This window comes from Natator depressus, chromosome 8, assembly GCF_965152275.1.
Source record: "Natator depressus isolate rNatDep1 chromosome 8, rNatDep2.hap1, whole genome shotgun sequence".
NCBI classification, from domain to species: domain Eukaryota; kingdom Metazoa; phylum Chordata; order Testudines; family Cheloniidae; genus Natator; species Natator depressus.
This window is the reverse complement of record NC_134241.1, coordinates 81635193-81656038: the sequence shown is the minus strand read 5'-3', so window position 1 is coordinate 81656038 and position 20846 is coordinate 81635193. Positions and strand designations below refer to the sequence as shown.

Below are 20846 nucleotides of genomic sequence, written 5' to 3'. Positions count from 1 at the left end.
TTCCTCCCCAAACAGATTGCAGAACAATCTGGTGTTGGCAAGGGAATAGACTTAATTACCTGCTAGGCATTTTCCATTGCTGGTTTCTGTGAACCTGATTTCCAGAATCTTTGGTAGTCTTGCATTTGGCATAAGCAGTTTGCATGTTTGCATGGTTAGATTCTGATCTCACTGGTTTTGTCAGTGTTATTCTCTTATACTCCTTTTAAGTGGGATCAGAGTCCAAACATATGACTAATAATCAGAAAATGTTATTTTATCTTTCATTCTACTGAACATAAGCTGGAACTCTACGTAGAAAGTATTTTAAATAACATGGTTGTGAAGCAAAGTTTTATAGTTATGAAAGTTTTTAGATAACATCTCTTTAACTCGACATGTTCTATGTAAGGATTCCAAAGCTGAGTTATTTCAGCACTTTCTGGAGTATATAAATAAAAATTTTTATTTGGGGGGTTTGCATATGTCCATTTTTTTGCACAGACCAAACTTGCTAAATGTAGATTAACTGTCCTAGCAGTTACACCTTACCAAATAATGTAAACCATAAAAATCATATATCTAATTCAGATATCGTTTTCTGATCTTAAAATGATACAAAGGAATAAGTCCACTATTAAAGTAAATATAATTTCCCTATTTCAGCACTATAAATAATGGAAAACTGATCCTCTTAAAAGTGATTCACACTGGAATGGAAAAGAATCATAGAAGTTTTATAGATTTATATTCTAAAATTCACTGTGTGTGTGGAAGAAAACAATAATACACAGCTTTAATAAAAATCAAAACAGAGAAATTCTGTTTCTTGGAAAGCTATGCAATCCCTTTCCCCAAAATGTACAGAATTCCAATTTGTATTGCTTAAAATTGCAGAATCCAAATTTGAACAATAACGGATGTATTTTTAGAAAGTACATGTAAATAAGAGACCTCGGGGTATGTTTGAAAACTATAAATCTGTATTTAAAAATCATATAGTGAATAAAATAGACACACTTATGATATCTGCTTTTTCAATTTCTACCTTTTTGTTTTAGGTCTAATTTTGCTACTTTTTCTTGTGCTTCCTTTTGCTGTAGACTAGTTTTATGGAATGAGTAAGTGCTGTGTGTGTGTGAGGTTTGCAGAATTGTGCTTCTAATAACTAAAATGAAAAGCCTTCATGAGAACAGATCCCATGCAGAAACCATAAGAGTCCTCCAAGTTTCGGTGGACTGTTGATGTCGGAGAGGAATGCGCCCAATGATTGTAGAGTGAAAAACAGGTTCAGAGAAGCTGCCTTAAAGCTGTTTATACTGGCATGGCACTCAGACATCCCTCACTTTTACACCAGTTCCCAGCCATCTTTCTGCCAAGCTTACCAGCTTTTTTCAGACAGTCTCTATGGGTCCTCCCAGTTTTCTCTTTCACATACTCATACAGAAACATTCATACAAATAGATTCAGTCACAGTTCATGTTCTTTCTCTGTTGCACCCTTCAACTTATAGTCAGATGCAGTGCTCTACCTCTTTGCAACAAACCAGGTTCAGGAGCCAGGAATACAAAAGTTTATTTTAAAAATGTCAAATAACTACTGTTGAAGAATTCACCTTGTTTTTCTTTCCTTACTCACTCTTCTTTTTTCCTTTTTTCTTTTTTTACATTCCCTGTTTGTGCAAATGCCAGACTAGCACTTGAACAGACTGACCCATCCTTACAACACCTAATAGATCAATGTAGTCACAGTGTCAGTTATAAAGTATCTTGTTTTCTAATTACTTTGTCTAGCTCACTTTATGGGCATTGGAACTGGTACCCAAGAGTGCTGCATCCTTTTTGAGACTGATTTGGACCTTTTACTCCTACTAAAAATGTCTGAGGCTTTTAATGTTGTTAATAAAAAGAAACAATTTAACATTCCCCAGCAGACTCAATCAGCCAGAGGAACCCATGTTGCAATTCCCTGGTGGCAGAAAGCCTACATGGAGAAGAGGTGTCTCAGTGGCACAAGACACTGTCAGTCTTTGCTTATTGAGTGGCATGTCAAAGCTACCCACAGCAGCCCAGAAAGTGGGTGAGATCAGCCATGAAGAGGGCCTGGTCATGGTGCCTTTGATATGCATTGAATCTGTCTCTCTCCCAGGCTTCCCTGGTCAGAAATGGTCCCGTTGAATTGCATCTGGAAATGAAAGCTGCCTTCCTGTGAGGGAACTACAAGGGCAGGGAGTAGCAGTAATGGAATACAGGTGTAATTTACTCCCAGTGCTTCCGAGGATGAATGAAATCCTCTGGGTGTTTGTTAGCAAGAGGGGATGGATTATTGGCCCAAGCATCAGGTTTGCAATATATAGATCCTTTGCCAAGATTCAAACCAGCGGATCCAGAGACAGCTCAACCCTTTGTCTTTGAGGTAGTTAAGTTGCATTGCATTGAAACCTTAGAAAACGAAGGTCCTGTGCTCTAGATGGATTTATATTTTCAAAATGTGAGAGGCTAGGTCTGTATGTAAAAAATTTTCCAAGTGAAAATGGCCAATATCCGTATAAATAGAAATCTACATCTAGAGAACCCATGGCATATTTTGTAAGACCAAAGATTTACCTCGGTATCATTGGCCACTGTATCTACTCCTCCCTATCTTGCAGCTGGCTGCCAGCCAGCCCCCATTGCAGGATGGTTGTATTTTAGTAGCTAACCATTAGAACTGTGCAGAGAAAGGTAATTCTGTTTCATAGAGGATTTCGGTAGTTTGAGATCTAATTCCATTCCAATTGGGAATGAAACCAAAAATTCTGAAATTCTCTGCAAAAGGGAATGGAGTTCCAGGGCAGTTCTCGTGGTGGGGAGGGAGTGGGGGTTGCCAAGAAGCCAGGTGGCCGCGCTGGCAGAAAGCTAGCCAGGGTACTGAACCCTGCCTGGGTTCTGTTGGAACTTCAGCAAAATTGGGCTGTCTTTGCAAAATAATCTGATTTTGCTGAATTAGCAAATTTTATTGAAACAGTGCTCTGCTGGAAATTTTCTGATTACCTCCATTAAACATATATATTGTTTATAAAATCATTTTGGGATTTTTCAGAATTGAAATGTGCTATTCATACAAAGAATTATTTTGTTGATTGAGCATTAATCTGTGGGAGGATTATCAGATAAATGCTTTGAGAGAGTAATTTGAAATTATCACTTCAGTCATTTGCATGCTGTCTTAAAATGGCTTTCTGATATTTAATTAAAAATATTCCATATTCCAGGTGACAATGGCCAATATCGGAATAAATGAAGATCGTTCAATGGAAACCTGTGAAACAATACTTGTCGTTCTCCGAATGGCAACGTGGAATCAAATATTAGATCCCTGGGTATACATTCTTCTAAGGAAAGCTGTGCTGAAAACCCTCTACAAGATTGCTAGGAGATGCTGTGGAATGCACATCATGAACTTGCATATGTGGGAACTCAGCTCCATCAAGAATTCTTTAAAGGTTGCAGCAATTTCAGAGTCACCAGTCAGTTCCAAACAAATAAATCAACAGCCACTCAGCTCAACAGGGCAATAAAATCAAACATGGGGTATGAAGAAATAGTGGGGGTGTAATGATCACGCACTGAGAACACCTTCAAATTTGTTAGTCTTTGTTGTAATATGAGGGTAAGTGGTTTGGTACTTGTTTCAGATTGTGAGTGGTTTGGTCTTATTGTTTACCAGTTTGATATTGCTGTTCCAAGATGTGCACTTGAGTAACTGTGATCACTCTAAAAACACTTTTGGGTGAAAGTGTCTTTCAGAAATGGGGTGTAATCAGACAAGACAGATTTCAGAGCGGAGTTAGTTCCACATTGCCATGCCTGCAGCAGCAAAAACACAATCATCCCCTGACTACAGAGCACAATGGCAGAAACTGTTAAGCTGGGTGTCGTGAGGACAGATGGTCACCAGCACTAGGCTCAAGGAGCACGTGAGGAGAGGGTGGAGGGAAGAACGTGTTGGTTAGTAATAGAGAAGGTAATCTTTAGTGTTATAGTGGCACCTCAGTAGTTAAGTGTCTTCATAGCTTTTTAAGGTCAGAAGCGATAACTTTGATCATCTAGTCTGACCTCGTCCATAACATAGGACTCCTCTAAATTAATTTCTACTTCAAATCCAATGGCTATGGTTAAACGAGAACATATCTTTTTTAAAAAAAAATCCAATCTTGGTTTAAAAATGTGTCGTAATAGAGAATCCACCGCAACTCTTGTTAAGTTATTTTGATGGCTAATTACCATTCAGATGTAATTTCTAGTCTCAATTTGTTCTAGTTTTAACTTTCAGACATTGGATCTTATACTTTTGTCTGACAGATTGAAGAGCCCTCTGTATCAAATTTCTGCTCCTCATGTAGGTACTTGTAGACTGATCAACTCACCCCGTCCCCTCTTCTTGAGTCATTTACTATAAGGCATGTTTTCCAATCCTTTAATCACCCTTGTGGCTTTTCTTTGAACCCTCTCCAATATTTCAACAGCTGTCTTAAAATGTGTACACCAAACTGGATACAGTATTCCAGTAGCAGTTGCACCAGTGCCAAATACAGAGGTAATATAACCTCTGTACTTGATGTTCCTCTTCTTATACTTTTGAGGATCTCATTAGCAATTGTGGCCACAGTGGTGCCCTGGGAGTTTGTGTTCAGCTGATTATCTGCGATGATCCCTCAGTCCTTTTCCGATTCACTGCTTCCCCAGATAGTCCCCCATCCTGTAAGTATGCCCTATGGCCTTTGTTCTGAGATGTACTGTATGACTTTACACTTTGCCATGTTAAAATGCCTGTTTGCTTTTACTGGTTTATCACGTGATTCAGATCACTCTGTATCCGTGACCTGTCCTCTTCGTTATTTACCATGCTCCCAATCTTTGTGTCGTCTGCAGATTTGATCAGTAATGATTTTGTCTTCTTCCAGGTCACTGATAAAAATGTTTAACTAGCAGAGGGTCAAGAATGGATCCTGGGAAGACCTCACTAGAAACACACTCCCTCAATGATTGCTTCCTATTTACAATTACATTTTCAGATCTGTCAGGCAGTTTTAAACTCATGTAGCATGTAGGTTTATAACTAGTCTGTTTATACCACATTCAAACTCGGCATGTAGTTTCTGAGGACAGATGAAAATTTTGGGCCCAATCCTGTAACACTTACTCGTATGAGTACTCCCATTGAGGTCCGTAGCAAACAAATTTAGACCTAAACCCATGTGAGCCTACGTAAAGAATAAAGTTGATCAAAAAACTGTAACACATTTCTTGAAAGGTGTCACAGATGCATCTGCAAAAATACATATATAGCACACCTGTTTTGTCTGCAGAGGCCCATGTTGGTGCATGCAAACAAGAATTTGCATGAACAAAATTGGCACCTATGTGAGCAAATGTAGGGTGTGGTTTGTGGGAGCAAGGAGTACTCTCAATTTTTGCAGGTATATCTGTGCCTTCCTTTGCAAACTTAGAATCCAAGGCTGAAGTGCTGAATGCCTACAGTGGAAGTTGAGTACCTCGGTACCTATGTGGAGGATCCCAGTACCTTGCAAAAGGGCCCTTCACAATAAATTTTACCATCCCATTTTTATATATAGCCTGTATGCTTATTGTTGTTCACTCCTTTGATATCAAAGTACAGTGTAACTTTCAGTTCCAACTGTCTGAATGTCATTTGTTCAATATTATGAAAATAAAAAGTACAGTAATCTACATTCCTATGTCATTTAAGTAATGCTACTAGTTGCAAATTATTACGTGCCGAGTATCAGTTGAGTATTTTGGAAGTCATTGTACTTACACTAGTTACAGACATTCATTTTATACTCTTAGGGGTATTGTGCTCCCCCCATTGAAGTCAGTGACAAAACTTCCCTTGACTTCAGTGAGAATAGGATCAGGCCTGTGGAGACTGTTGGAATTCACACAGGATTGTGCGGTCAATCTGTGACATTATGATGTAATAGGCAGGCTTTCTTGAAGAGCAAGAGATTGATACGAATGATAGCATTGTTATGCAGTATCTACTGAATATCTACAACTGCAGTCCCCAGTGTTATCCTAAGTTGGATGAAACACATTGTAAGAAGTGGTTGAGTGTAGTGCAAAAATAATGAACTCTGCCAGGTGATTGAAAGGTGTATCCTTTCTCACATTTTTCAGCAAAAGACATGTGACTGGCTTGGACACAGAGAGGATTACTAACCAATGCACATAATCCATCAAAGACAAAAAAGCACTTAATAAGCACTTATTAGTCTTATCATTGTAACATAACTGATCATGCTTACTCTTCTCTTGTTTTTAGAAGGAAATGAATAAGGGAGAAGAAGCTCTGATTTTGTGACTGTACTGTGTTAATACCAAAATGGTGGTAGGGTAGAGTTTATAACAGGAAAGAGTTGCTTCTGGATGGAAAACTATAGTGTTCACTTCACCTACTTCACTTCATATAACTGTTCCATTTCCAAATTGTTGGTCCAGAATCAGTGCTGACACCTTCCCCATGTGGTTGCATTGAAATGAATGCGAGTATGATTTAGTGCTGAATGTGGATTCCTTACCATACACAACCTGTTGTAAATGTGTCTAATAACGTAAATAAGTTGTTCATCCTTTTGGGGTGAGAATTTTGCTTCATCGGCTGCAGAATAATGTTAGACTGAGATGCTTGACAAGTGAATGAAGCATATCTGCGTTCCATTGTGTTGTGAATAAATATATCTTGTGTACTTTCATACTGGCTGAATTGTAAAAAGGTTTAACTTTATATGTATATGTGTTTTCATATATTCTGTGTATTGATATCTATTGAATGTAAATTGTAGAGCCTCATTAAATTTATTAAAACAATATCTTGAGAGTAATGATATTTTACAATGGTAATAGAAAACCTAAAATATTGAAAAATAATTGATTATAGCTTCTAATCATATCCCTTCATCACGAGAGGCATATTGGGTTCTTGACAGTCATAAATTTCAGTTTTGGTAGCAGTGTGCTTTTAATAATTACAGCTGAATCCTTGTTCACATTAATTTCATGAATAGCCCCATAGAAGTAAGTGGGGCTGCTGCTGTAAGTAAGTAAGGCAGGCTGGATCTGGCTCTGATGTCCCAGTCTTGCAAAATGCAATTCCCAGTGGAGTTGATAGGGTTCAGCGTATTTCCAGAAGCACCCAGCTATCGCTCCACAAAATTGGGCCTTCTAAGGGGTAGAGCTTGGAACTTCAGGGAATTTAATCTTCAGAGGAGACAGGCAGAATAAGTGGGATTTTTATTCAAGTACCTGTATTTAAACCTCTGCAGACTGTATAGCCTAAAATATAGCCTAACCTCTGCAAGCTCCACTAAGTGAGGTTTTTGACTTAAATAAATCTTTTCCTGTTACTGTTCTGTTTTGTCAATGATGGAATAGGGTGTGAGGACATAGTAAGACCCATTTTATTTACACTCCATCAGTCTGTCAACAACAACAGCAAAACAACAACAACAAAGCTCTCTTCTCACTTTGGTAAGATAGATCTTCCGACTCCCAGTTGTTCAACTGTGGCTGGGAGGAACAGTCCTTTCGTTTGGAACAGAACAGTGTTACTGCACAAGAATGGAATATTTGAAACTTGGCCAATCTTAAATCCTGGCAGTGCAAAGTTCTGAACTGGTATGCATGAATGTTAGCAGCAGCATTTCATATTCTTGAGAGAGTCCTTAACTACTACTCCTGTAGAGGATAATAATGTGATAAAATTGCAATACCCACTTGCAATAAGAATTTTAATGTATACTTCAGATGCCAAAATTGCACAGTAGTAATATATTGATATGTCAGTTAAAAAAAATTCAGTTAATCCTACCTTTATGTAAACAATTTTCAATGGTAGCTGAGTTATCAGAACACAGTGTGTGTTGGGAGTTAAACATGCATATGGACAGCCCATTAACAGTGATCAGGCTTATGGAGGTGCATCAAATGAGAGACTATATTGTATCTACTGAAGCATGGATAGTTAGCGCTAGCCAGCTTTCTACATGAATGGGAAGGGTACTTTTTTCCTAGGTTGCAGTAGTTAACAGTAGTCATAATACAGCTGCTGTACCATGTGGAGGAAAGCTATGTTGCAAAAAAAAAAAATAGCGGAAATGGGTGTTGGTGGTTATTTGGAGGGGAAAGGTGAATATGCTATAACAGCCTTTCGCTGCATACCTGCCTCTGGAGCGCAAGTTTGTGCAACTTAGTGGCCAGGCCCAGAGTGTTGGAGGGGAAAGGAAGCTGGAAGAGAGCTGCTAAGCATAAAATATTCCCCTTTCAACGAGTTTACAAGACATTGTTTCATAGGTTATTGCATGACCAACAATGCCATAAATGTCTGTTGCATCTAAGTCTTCCCCCCTCTCCTGCAATCTTTTGGATTACCAGAATACCTTTCGGAGGGGGAAGGGTGTTAGTCCTTTAAATCTGTCAGAGGCAAACAGCTGGAGCCCTACGGTGGTCATTTAGCAACTGGCTGCTGTTTGCTGCATCTTCCTGTCAGTTGAGTATTTTTAATTCCTGTTATATTTTCCTCCTACTTTTTCATTTCTTATGCCTGAGATACCACATTCTCACTTCATTAAAAAGCTTTTTTATTTTCTTTTTCATATTTAATAGATCACTCAGTCCTACCTAAGTCTGCGCTATTTGGGATAAATGAGTTACAATTTAAATATATTCTAAATTGCAATTACTTTTAAATAAAAGGGAATGCTATAAAAACTAATATCACAGCTGGATATCTTGAAGTACCACACTCCAAAATACTCTCATTTGATATTTTCATCCAAAAGTAATTTATTTTAGAACAATTGCAGTTTATATGAAGTAAACTTCCATTTCCTAGCTCTGAGGCTTGGACTCCTGAGATTAACTGAAAACAGGATTTAGGAGCTTGAATCTTTTAGCTGCTTTTGAAAATTTTACCCCCCAGGCACATCCTTGGCAGGGTCTGGATGTGGCTCACTTAATCAATTCCCTGCCTTTGCAGGGGCCTGGGGCACCAATGCACCTCCGTCCCTCCTGTTTTCTGACTGTGGGACATAATAGTCTGGTCTCCTGTGGGCTATCATACTTCGGTCTAATTTCAATTGTTGAGTTGAGTGTGCAGGTGCTGGCTGGTGCTGATGGCCTGTGAGATACAGAGGTCAGACTAGATCATTTCATGGTCCTCCCTGGCCTTAAACTCCATGACTTTAAATCAGTCTTGAGTTATCAACATTAACTCAAACTTAAAAATATTTGGGTCAGTTGCCAACACTAGTATATAATTAGAGCTGGGTGAATAATGAGAAAAACGTTAAATCTGATTCTCAGTTCGATACAACCACAGTTGCAATTCATTTTCCCATTACGGTTCAAGCAGCTTGGATTTGTTTACACAAATGTTTGGGGAGGCACCTTTATTCTTATGAATACAGCAGGTATTCATGTGCAAACGAATACTTAAGTGAGCATATTAACAAGTGAATGGGCATATTTGCACCAGAGCGCTTGCCTGGTCACCTACACATATATATGCTCAGTTACTTGATGGCAATATGGCAGAAGACAAGTGAATGTAACAAAAGCCTAAACAGCCTTATCTTTCTTACTCCCACAGACAGATAGGAACGTGGATATTTTAAAATCTGGGGTTTGCGTTAAATCATGTAGCTAAATGTAATAATTATGAGTTCTTTATATTATACTAGTGCCTAGAGATCCAAACCAGGATTGAGGCCCAAATCCTATTGTGCTAGGCACAGTACATACCTATATACCTATAACAAAAAGACAGTTCCTGATCTAAAGGGACTAACTTCTAAGGCCCCAATCCTGCAAACACTTATTGTGCTTTACATATTCTAAGTCTAAGTAGTCCCACTGAAATCTAAGGCAGTACTCGCAGTATGTAAAGTTAAGCATGTGCAAGAATAAGCAAGCTCTTTCTCTCTTCTTTTTTGGCAAAAAAGGACAGGAAAAGATTGTGTTTTAAATTTCCCAGGCCAGCTTTTCCTGCAGTGTTTTTTCTCCTTGAAGTTTTCCCTCCTTGCTTCTAGAGATCCAATGCCCCAACATTTCTTCAAGCTTCTCTCCTGTTTATAAAGGTCAGGTTGTCCAATCAGGGAAGAGAAACCATATCATGTGACTTAGGTAACCAATCGCACAGTTTGAATACTGAGTCCTAAATTTCAAACATTCTAAGAAGTACTCACAGCTTGTTAACACGTTAAAAAAAATCCGACCAAAAAGTGCTTGCTATTAATAGTTTAAGCAGCTCTACTTGTTGCTGCTTTAAGAACAAATTAACAATACCTCCTTCTTTCCTTCATTTTCCCACTTAGGATGACCAATGTTGTAGGTCCCACATAAAACATGTAATCAGAACAACAGTTAAAATGTAAGATAGTTAAAAATGTCATTGCCAATGTAATTAAAAAAATCTAATTAACACAAATCCGTTATATGGTGCTGTGAATGTACTTAGTTCTTTGTTTCTTCATCACACAGTGATGGAGACTTTTAAAAATAAGTATTTATTACCTGCAGGCACAAGGAATATAAACAGGTATCTGTTTAATTTCAGCACCATAGTTGCAAAACAAATATTCACTATCAAAATGGGCTTTACAAAAATAAAAGCCCGAAGGAAAATGGAATGACTTACTGCCTGTATTAGAGTAACACTTGAGCTATTTGAGGATAAATTGTAAAAATATTATTGCTATAACTTACAATAAGTGTACATATATTGTATAGTAACCCATAATCTACAATGCCTCAGCTCTGCTGTAATCCCCTCCATTGTGTATATGGTATGTTTTAATGGTCTTTAATGGCAGATCTTTTAATGCCAATGTAACAATACATAACTTGCATTGTCAACAATTCTGTTTGTCTTTAGTTAAAATTAGTTCCTAAAATAGATATTTACAACCTACAAGAAAATTCCTCCTCAGATTATTTCAGTTTTTAAGGTAAGTCATGTTTTTGCTTGAAACACTGAAGGGACACCTTGAATGAATAGTCCTGGTTTTAGATTTCGAAGTCTGGATCTCTTTTGAGGCTGAACAGTGTGCCATACTCACCGCAGGCCGAAAGCAGTCACAAGTCCTAGCTAAATTCAGAGGTGGTTGTACAGAGGTAAGGTACATATGCTGAAGGGCAAGAGACACTAGTGTGCCAGGAAAGCAACTAATACTGTAAGAACTAGTCAGTTAAAGTAGCTCCTTACATTGATTTAGCACTATGTCTAGTTCCTCTGTGTGCCTGAATGAAAGGCGGGGGGGGGAGGGAGGAGGCTGAGGAGATGGAATACTGACCTGACTACCATCACAAATGCAATTCATGAGCTGTCATAACTCGGCTGTTCTGTGCCCCTGGCACCCAGGAGGGCTGGAGGGGTCAGCCAGTAGATCTGCATAATCTCAGATCTACTTGTTAAAACCGCTCCTCCTTGACCCCCCAAGTCCTCTCTGCATTAGTGTGGATAAAGCTCTCAGAGAGTCTGTACGCACTCTACAACCTTCCCTGACCTTCTGGCCTATGAAGTGAAAATGCACAATTTGCAGTCTTTTGGCCTTTATACACCTATGGCTGGTAGTCATGATTTAGATTAATATGATGAAATGACCAGTGTTCCCAGGTTTATGGTTCCGTATCCTGTTCCATTAAGAGCCTTCTGAGGTTCCAAAAGAGAAGGGGAACATTCTTGAACAATACCAATTCCTGAATGCACCAGTTTCTGGGAGCATTTTGCACCTAAAGAATCATGCCCTATGACAAAATTACTGACTTTGGCAGATTCTCCTTCTGCTCTTCTTCTGGCCTGTATGCATCCAGAACCCTTACCACCAGCTACTAAAAGTATTCACTGAAAAGGGTGAGGGGACTGCAGTAGTGATTCATTGTTAAAGCTAAAAAACAAAACAAATACCACCCTTTAAGTCAAAGCTCTGAAAATACAGCATAGCACATTAAAATCTTATTCATTGCTGAAAACTTATCACTCAGAAAAAGCAAAGTGATTTTTAAGATGTATTACACATTAAAATAACTCGTTCACTGCTGGACATTTATCTCCCCCCAGTGTGACCCCCATGTCTTGTATCTCCCTGCAAATACCTCTAACAGGCAATCACTCCTACTCTTGCACTATGAGGTCAATAGAATCAGGGAAGGGCAAGGGAATGGCACTTGGAGCAGTAGCCACTGAGGAAAAAAAATGAGGACAATATTAAGAACCAGCATCCCCAAAATATGTATTTTTTTTCTTTTGCATACTGTACATGAGTCACTGAGAGCTTTGTCACATCATTGTAATGAGACTTCCTGGGCCACTCAATGCTGAGATATATATATAAAAAGTCTGAAAGGCTTGAATGTGACAAGAAATGATTACTGGCTTACTTTTAGTTTTTCATTTCACAAAACTTTTGTTGCTACATGCACAACTACTGGGCAGCTTTTCATTGCATTTGCACAAAGCGCAGACATTGCAATGGGAAGTGTAAAAACCTCATCAGGAAAAATGCAATAATTCTAAAAGAAACCATTTCAGATAATCACCACTTCTCAAACAGGGAGTATCTTCTGAAGAAAACATCCAGGATAAGGATACACTGACAGATTCCCGGTTACATTCCAACCTATTTGGCCCTGTTGGTCTTTGTGTAGAGAGTATATCATGGCTGGAAAGAGCTGTTAAAGGAAAGAAGACAGGATTAGCACTGTTTTAGCATTTAGTGCGGAGTGAAAGGATTTTCTGCCCTATTCTCAGATGTGCCTTTCATGCAAAGAGTAGTTAAATTTTATATAAATATGTCAATCACTGATACACACTTCTTTCCAGTAATCCATCTTTTCTTTCAAGAACACATTGAAGCAAGGCAAGACCGTTCTTCTGCCATGGCGTCTGTATTATTTCAGTGCCAACTTCAAAATCATTCCCCATCAGTGCCGTAGAATAAGAATAAATATGTGGTTTTTTCCAAGGCTGTAATGTGCAATATTTTATTCTCTATTCTTATTGTGAATTTGATATTGCTCCGAATGAAGGCTATGGCAGAACTCTCACTGTCAGCATCAAGACCTAGGTGAATATTGGAACACTCTGAAAGGGCTATAGTAGAACAATTTCAAATTTTGAGAAGTACAGATATATATTTTTAAATGACTCCCCACCCCAAATATAAATATGTCAAGAAGCTGCTCACGAAGCAGAACCAACACTATATGACTAGGAACGACAATAGCCTGACTGCACCATTCATGAACATGCAATAGGCTGAAAATTATTTGTCTAAATGATGCAGCAACTAATAACAATTAACAAATACACTCCCAGAAATGAGGATCAGTTTGCAAACAATTTGCAAACAGAAATAAGGATGATCTAAATAGAATATTATTTGCAATGAATAACTTTATCAGCACTAATTGCATATACTTATCCAGGATATTTCATACTTCTTCAATAAGTGTCCCCGTGGGTGCTCCACTTTAGGTGTTTGTGCGTCCCTGTGCTTCTAGTCGGAGATTTGCAGTAGCAGTACCCTGGTTGGCCATGCATGCACGGCAGCCGTCTCGTGCCACTTCAAGTGGCTACCCAGCGTGAGCAGCCAACTGCCCACCAATTCTTTCTCTACTGTCATTGGCTTCGGTCAGAACAACAGCAGTGCCCCAAAAACCTTGCTATTTCTCTATTTCAACCTTACACACTCTCAAGGATTCCCATGCCACATTGAAAACCCCAGGAATATATGCCCCGGGAACAAAAAGAAACAGGGCAGATTTTATACCCAACGCTTCCGCACTGCCCTGTAAGCCCAACCTCAAAAACATTATGACCAGCGCCGCAAACAACGTCAGACAAGACACCGGCAAGCCCCAGAGCAGTCAGCAACATCTCAACCATCCACTTCCAGACAAGCATTTTGAAGTTTTGGTCGAGGACATGAGAGCCCACAGACTCCACTGATGAAGTCACTCATAACCTTCAGCCCATCTTTCTACCTGGTCTGGGCAACCATTACATCAGACAAGTGGGTCTGGAAATTATATGCCAGGGTTATTCTATCCCTTGTGCCTCTATCCTGTCTACCCACTACCCTTCCCTGTCCCTCTTCAGGGACCCATCTCATGAGCACCAGTTACAGCAGGAAGTAAACCACCTGCCAAGCACAGGGGGAGCGGGTTTTATTCACACTACTTTCTCACCCAGAAGAAAACAGGCAGATGGAGGCCCATCTTGGACTTGTGCAAGCTAAACAAGTTCGTCAGAACACAGCGCTTCAAGATGAAAATCCTAGCAACCAGATTCTGGCATTGGAGAAAGGAGATTGACTCTTGACCTACAAGACACCTATTTCCACATCACTATTTATCCAGCGCACAGAAGGTTCCTCTGATTTACACTCAGGAACCTCTACTACCAGTACAGAGTGCTCCCATTCTTATTATCCACAGCCCCATGGGTATTCTCCAAGGTCCTCACTGTCATCGCAGCACAACTTCGCAGACAGGGTGTGATAGTATTTCCCTACCTAGACTACTGCCTCCTAAAAGCTTCAGCATGCCAGGCTGCAGGCGACACACTTCACATCACTATAACCCTGTTTACAAAACTAGGGTTACAATTCAACTTTCAGAAATCCACCCTAATTCCAAGCCAACAGTTGGCCTTTATAGGGGCACACCTTAACTGCACCACAGCAGCAGCACGACTGCCTCAACAACGCTTTGTTGCCCTAACGAACCTCATTACAGTGGTAAAAAAGTCCGCCAGAATGTGCCTACAACTCCTAGGGCACATGTTGACCACCATGTTTGTTGTGCATGCCAGGATTCGTATGAGGTGTCTACAAACCTGGCTTCATACTGTCTATACTCCTCACAAGCACTCCATCCACAGACGACTGACAATGCCCAACAGGGTAAAAGACTCACTTACTCACATGGTGGACAAAATCAACGAACGTTTGCATAGGTGTACCATTCCAAAGACACACCCCATCGGTAACGATCACCGCGGACGTTCCCTCGTGGGATGTGGAGCACACTTGTGCAAGAATACCATCCAGGGCTGGTGGTCCCTTGCGGAATCTACCCTCCACATAAATCTATTGGAATTCAGGGCGGTTCAAAATGCATGCCACCACTTTCTGCCTCTGATACGCAACAAGAGTGTCCAGATCCTCATGGACAACTTGGCCACTATGTTTTACATAAATCACCAAGGAGGGGCCCGATCTTACTTGCTCTGCACAGAAGCAGTTCACCTCTGGGGATGGTGCATCTCCAACAACATAAATCTCATTGCAGCCTACATACTGGGAAGCCAGAAAGTCACAGCAGATGACCTAAGCAGAAACTTCTCGCAAATGGGCGAATGGGAGCTGGACCCAGGAATCCTGAAAGCTGTATTCCAACAATGTTTTTTTCCCCTCAATAGACCTTTTTGCAACGCTCCACAATGCCAAATGCCCACAATACTGCTCCTGGGCAGGATTTGGACAAAATTCCCTGGGGGATGCCTTCCTCATGAAATGGGAAGCCCCCTTGGTGTATGTCTTCCCCCCGACTCCACTATTGAGCCGCATACTCCTCAAGATCAAGAAGGACAAATCCAGAGTAATCCTAATTGCGCCAACATGGCCCAGACAAATCTGGTTCCCATACCTGAATCAGATGACCACAAGACCACCACAGACCCTTCCTCTTGTGCCTCATCTGCTGACACAGGACTCAGGATGCCTCCGCCACCCCAACATTCCGATTCTCCATCTCAAGGCATGGCTAATCCATGGATGATGAACCTAGAGGCATTCTGTTCCAGGGAAGTATAGGATATTTTACTGAACAGCACATGACTAACTAAGCAAAAAACATATGCGCACAAGTGGAAACGTTTTTCCATATGGTGCAGAGACATACAAGTTACCCCACACATTGGTCCCACTACCCACAATACTTGAATACATGCTGATACTCAAAAAATCAGGCCTTTCCATTAGTTCACTCAAAGTGCACTTATCGGCCATTACCACTTACCACTCTAAGGTAAATAGACTCACTGTCTTCACCCACCCTCTAACGAAACGCTTTCTCAAAGGCATACAGAATACTTATCCCATACTGAGAAACCCAACCCCGATGTGGGACCTCAACCTTGTTCTCCATACTCTCATGGGCAAACCCTTCGAGCCACTAGCTACCTGATCACTGTTACACTTATCCATGAAAGTCGCCTTCCTAGTGGTGATCACATCAGCAAGGAGGGTGGGAGAGCTGGGTGCCCTAATGGTAAACCCACCCTATACCATATTTCTCAATGACAAGGTAATCCTACGTCCACATCCTAAATTTATACCCAAGGTTGCCTCCTCCTTTCATCTCAACCAACCCATCTACTTCCCTGTATTCTTCCCTAAGCCGCACGTCGACAGCAGGGTAGTGTCCCTTCATGCGCTGGATGTTCGTAGGGTGCTTGTGTTCTATATAGAAAGAACAAAGACATTCAGAAAATCATCCCAATTATTCGTATCCACAACAGAATATTCCCAAGGGCAAACCATTTCCAAACAGAGACTCTTGAAATGGATCTCTAACTATATCCGATTATCCTATCAAAAACAATATCTGGAACCTCCTTCCGGACTTCACACGCACTCTACAAGAGGTATATCCACATCAGTAGATTTTCTCAAAGATGTACCTATCATTGACATTTGTAAAGCAGCTACCTGAGCATCAGTCCATACCTTTACCAAACATTACGCCTTAGAGCCACATTCAGCTGCGGATACTCACTTTGGACGATTGGTGCTATCCACCGTGCATTAAGTAACTCTGAAGCCCCTCCCCTTCAAAGAGGGGCACTGCTCTACAGTCACCTAAAGTGGACCACCCACAGGGACACTCCCCGAAGAAGAGAAGGTTACTCACCTGGTGCAGTAACTGAGGTTCTTTTGAGATGGTTGTTCCTGTGGGTGCTCCACTACCCTGCCTCCTCCACTCTGCTCTGGAGTTTCTCTTTGATCCTCTGGGGTAGAGAAGGAACTGGGGGAGATTGGCTGCGCATGCTGGGTAGCCGCTCGGAGTGGTGCGAGACGGCTGCCGCACCTGCGCAGCCAACCGGGGCACGGCTACTGCAAATCTCTGACAAGAAGTGCAGGGGTGCACAAAAACCTAAAGCGGAGCGCCCACAGGGACAACCATCTCTAAGAACCTTAGTTACTGCACAAGGTGAGTAACCTTCTCTTGTTCTTTATTAGAAATTCTTTCAATAATTGTAAATAATTTGAAACAATAATTGTAAAAAACCAGAAATGGTGCATCCTGATTTTCCATCCTGATGATAAAATATCACATACTGATTCAGGAAATTGTATATTGAGCCTTGGCTAGCAGTTCTTTATTTAAGTAACAATGCTTGTATTAAAAGATAGCTGAACTGTGCTCAAAGAGCTAGTGGTTTTTGACAGTGTAGTAATTAGTGTATTAAAACAATATCCACAGCCCACTTTCTTCGCTATGAAAATTAGAAATTTACAGTTACATGAAGTTATATTACTGCAATAAAGTAATAGGAAACTTAGATTACTGTCTACATGTGGTATTAACTTTTTATATACTTTGTATACAAATAGAGAATTATAATCCTCGCACCATGGTAAGTCTTGAGTAGCTAGAACATAAGAATGGCCCTACAGGGTCAGACCAAAGGTCCATCCAGCCCAGTATTCTGTCTTCCGACAGTGGCCAGTGCCAGGTGCCCCAGAGGGAATGAACAGAACGGGTAATCATCAAGTGATCCATCCTCTGTCGTTCACTCCCAGCTTCTGGCAAATAGAGGCTAGGGACACCATTCCCACCCATCCTGGCTAATAGCCATTGATGGACCTATCCTCCATGAATTTATCTAATTCTTTTTTGAACCCTGATATGGTCTTGGCCTTCACAACATCCTCTGGCAAGGAGTTCCACAGGTTGACTGTGAGTTGTGTGAAGAAATACTTCCTTTTATTTGTTTTAAACCTGCTTCCTATTAATTGCATTTGGTGACCCCTAGTTCTTGTGTTATAAGGAGTAAAACAACACTTCCTTATCTACTTTCTCTACATCAGTCATGATTTTATAGACCTCAATTGTATCTCCCCTTAGCAGTCTCTTTTCCAAGCTGAAAAGTCCCAGTCTTATTAATCTCTAGTCATACGGAAGCCATTCCATACCCCTAATCATTTTTGTTGCCCTTTTCTGAACCTTTTCCAATTCCAATAAATATATATATATATTTGAGATCAGGTGACCACATCTGCACACAGTATTCAAGATGTGGGCGTACCATGGATTTATATAGAGGCAACGTGATATTTTCTGTCCTATTATCTATCCCTTTCTTAATTATTCCCAGCATTCTGTTCGCTTTTTTGGCTGCCGCTGCACATTAAGTGGATGTTTTCAGAGAACTATCCACAATGACTCCAAGATCTCTTTTTTGACTGGTAACAGCTAGTTTAGACCCCATCGTTTTCTATGTATTGTTCTGAATTTACTCTAGCAAGTTCTTCATTTTTGTGATCTGGAGCACATTCCAAGAAATGAAGCTTGTTTACAGTTGTTAAAAAAAGAAAAAAAATCTATTTTTTCCTCCCCCACAGTGGTGCTGCTTGGAAGAGGTGTTTGGAATTTGAGACTTCACTTCATACCACATTTGAAAATTTGTGACACGGTCTTAAAAAACAAAAACAAAAACAAACAAACAAACAAAACCCCACCTCTGAGAGGAGAGGGGGGAACAGAAAAAGAAGATGGTCACAGTTAAGCCAAGACTATGGGAGACTTTAATAATACAGTGTCCTCAGCTATTTCTGCTTCTCTCACACCGAAACAATTTGCATGCTTTATTATTGATTACTGCTAAAACGAATAGGTAGAAAAATATGCACTCAAGAAGGCAGATGGAACTGGCAGAGGATGTCACAGGTTTGTATGGACACTTTTTATTTTCTCCCTGGAGTAAGATTGGAGAGAAGAATGGTATTAGACAATTGTAAAGGGTGGACCTTGATGCTAGGCTAGGATCTTAGAGACATTAATGAGAGATGAGATCACAAAACGTCTGGAAAAATGTGAATTGGCAGAAATGTGCCAGTATAGCTACTTAAAGGGTGAAACCTTGTTCCTGATCTGTCTGTGAAACTTATTTTTGAGGAGCTAATGCAAAGAACAGATGGGAAAAAGCTATGGTCGCAGTCTGCTTGGATTTCCAAAAGATGTTTGATATGGTCCAGAGCAGAAGACTGAATACATAAACTAAGCCCAGATTGGCCTTGAGGAAAAAAACAAACTATTAAATAAATGAAATGAGCAATATTTACTGGGTCAGGGAGTAGCAGGTTAATGAGCAGATTGCATACAACAGTAATCAGCACGGAGGCCGATCCCTTAAACTCTAAAACAGAGCAAAGGGTCTGGGATCATGGGAATCCTGGTGTTTTCCTGATATTGGCATACAACCTTTCCCAACAGCATCAGGCTGTGAAAGTCATGAAGTTGCTGGTGATTTCTTCCCCAGACCCTGCTACATTTTATCACACACCTGAGCAGTAGAAGAAATGCACAGCATGGTTACTCAGTGAAACCATGGCTCGGGGACAATGTGATAGTGCAAAGCTTCTCCATCTTTTTCATTCTGCAGATCACTTCATAAGAGAGAGAGAGACCCCCAGAGGAACTGTCTGGCCTCCCATCATCCCAGTCCTCACTGCTCAATTCCATGGTGATCCATGTATTCCTGTTTGTTATATATCACTGGAAAAATATCCTCAGCCACAAGCCCCAGTCACCAGTTTACAGTAGTGTTATTGATCTGTCAATCCTAATGGTCACAGAGTCATATACCAAGATGCCATGCAAAACGTGCAAGCGCTCTTAAAGGGAAGCACTGGCCCAATAAGCATTGGATGAAAGTCCTATGAAACTAATGTATTAAAAGCTCCTCAGTCACTTCCTATGGGAAAGGAAACTTCTTCTTTGTGCTCTGGCTAGAGTAGGGCAGGCTGAGGCAGGGCCCATGATCTGATGCTTGGAGGCCTATCAACACCAGAAATGAAGGAAAAATCTGAGTCAAGCATTATACTGCATTTCTGATGAACACGCAGGTTGAAGGAAAGACAGTTCGGACAGCCACACTGGAGCAGGAATCTAGGACCTCCATCTTCCCTAGTGAGAACATGTGATCTGCTGAGAATGCAAGCTGGTGTAAATAAGTAGGGCCTCGGTTCAGGTTTGTGCACATGCATTATTTGGAGAGTGCAGAGAGACCAGCCAGATTTTCCAGACTGCTGGTTTCTCTGTAGAAAACTGGGGACTGGCTGATAGAGACAAACTAGGAGAGTTCCCTTTTGGCCAGATGGCAGGATTTCCTGTCCTTCTTTGCTTTAATGACCCTGCTGCTTTGCCAGCCATTTTGTACATGCAGGCAGCTAGTCTCATCCTTCAATCTTGCCTCAAAGCACAGTAAATAATGAGATGCAAGCCAAGCAGGTTTTGAGAGATATGAAGCCCTGGTGATTTAGCCAGTAGATTGTAAATGCAGTTCCATGTTAGCAAATATAAAATAATAAGTCTGGGAGAAGGAGGCCAAAGTAGGAATGTCTACTTAAAGAAAGACTCAAAAAGCATTCTGATCAGGAATAGGCACTTAGGTTTATTTTGCAAACAATAATTGCAGGGATCAGCTCAATTCACAGCAGTAACAGGGCAAACAAACATATTAGGGCATAGGGGAAAGACAAAATACTAAACACATGAGGCTGTGCAATTGCTACATAA

General features: G+C 40.5%; 1 protein-coding gene across 1 annotated transcript in view; it reads left to right on the top strand.

Moving 5' to 3' along the window:
- The window catches only part of PTGFR (prostaglandin F receptor), a 34933-nt gene extending 28109 nt beyond the window's left edge, over positions 1 to 6824 (top strand). Inside the window, exon 3 of the mRNA XM_074961461.1 lies at positions 3233 to 6824. Coding sequence (XP_074817562.1) covers positions 3233 to 3538 — 306 coding nt within the window. The 3' untranslated portion in view covers positions 3539 to 6824. The remainder of the gene's footprint in view (positions 1 to 3232) is intronic.
- The last annotated feature ends 14022 nt before the right edge of the window (positions 6825 to 20846 follow it).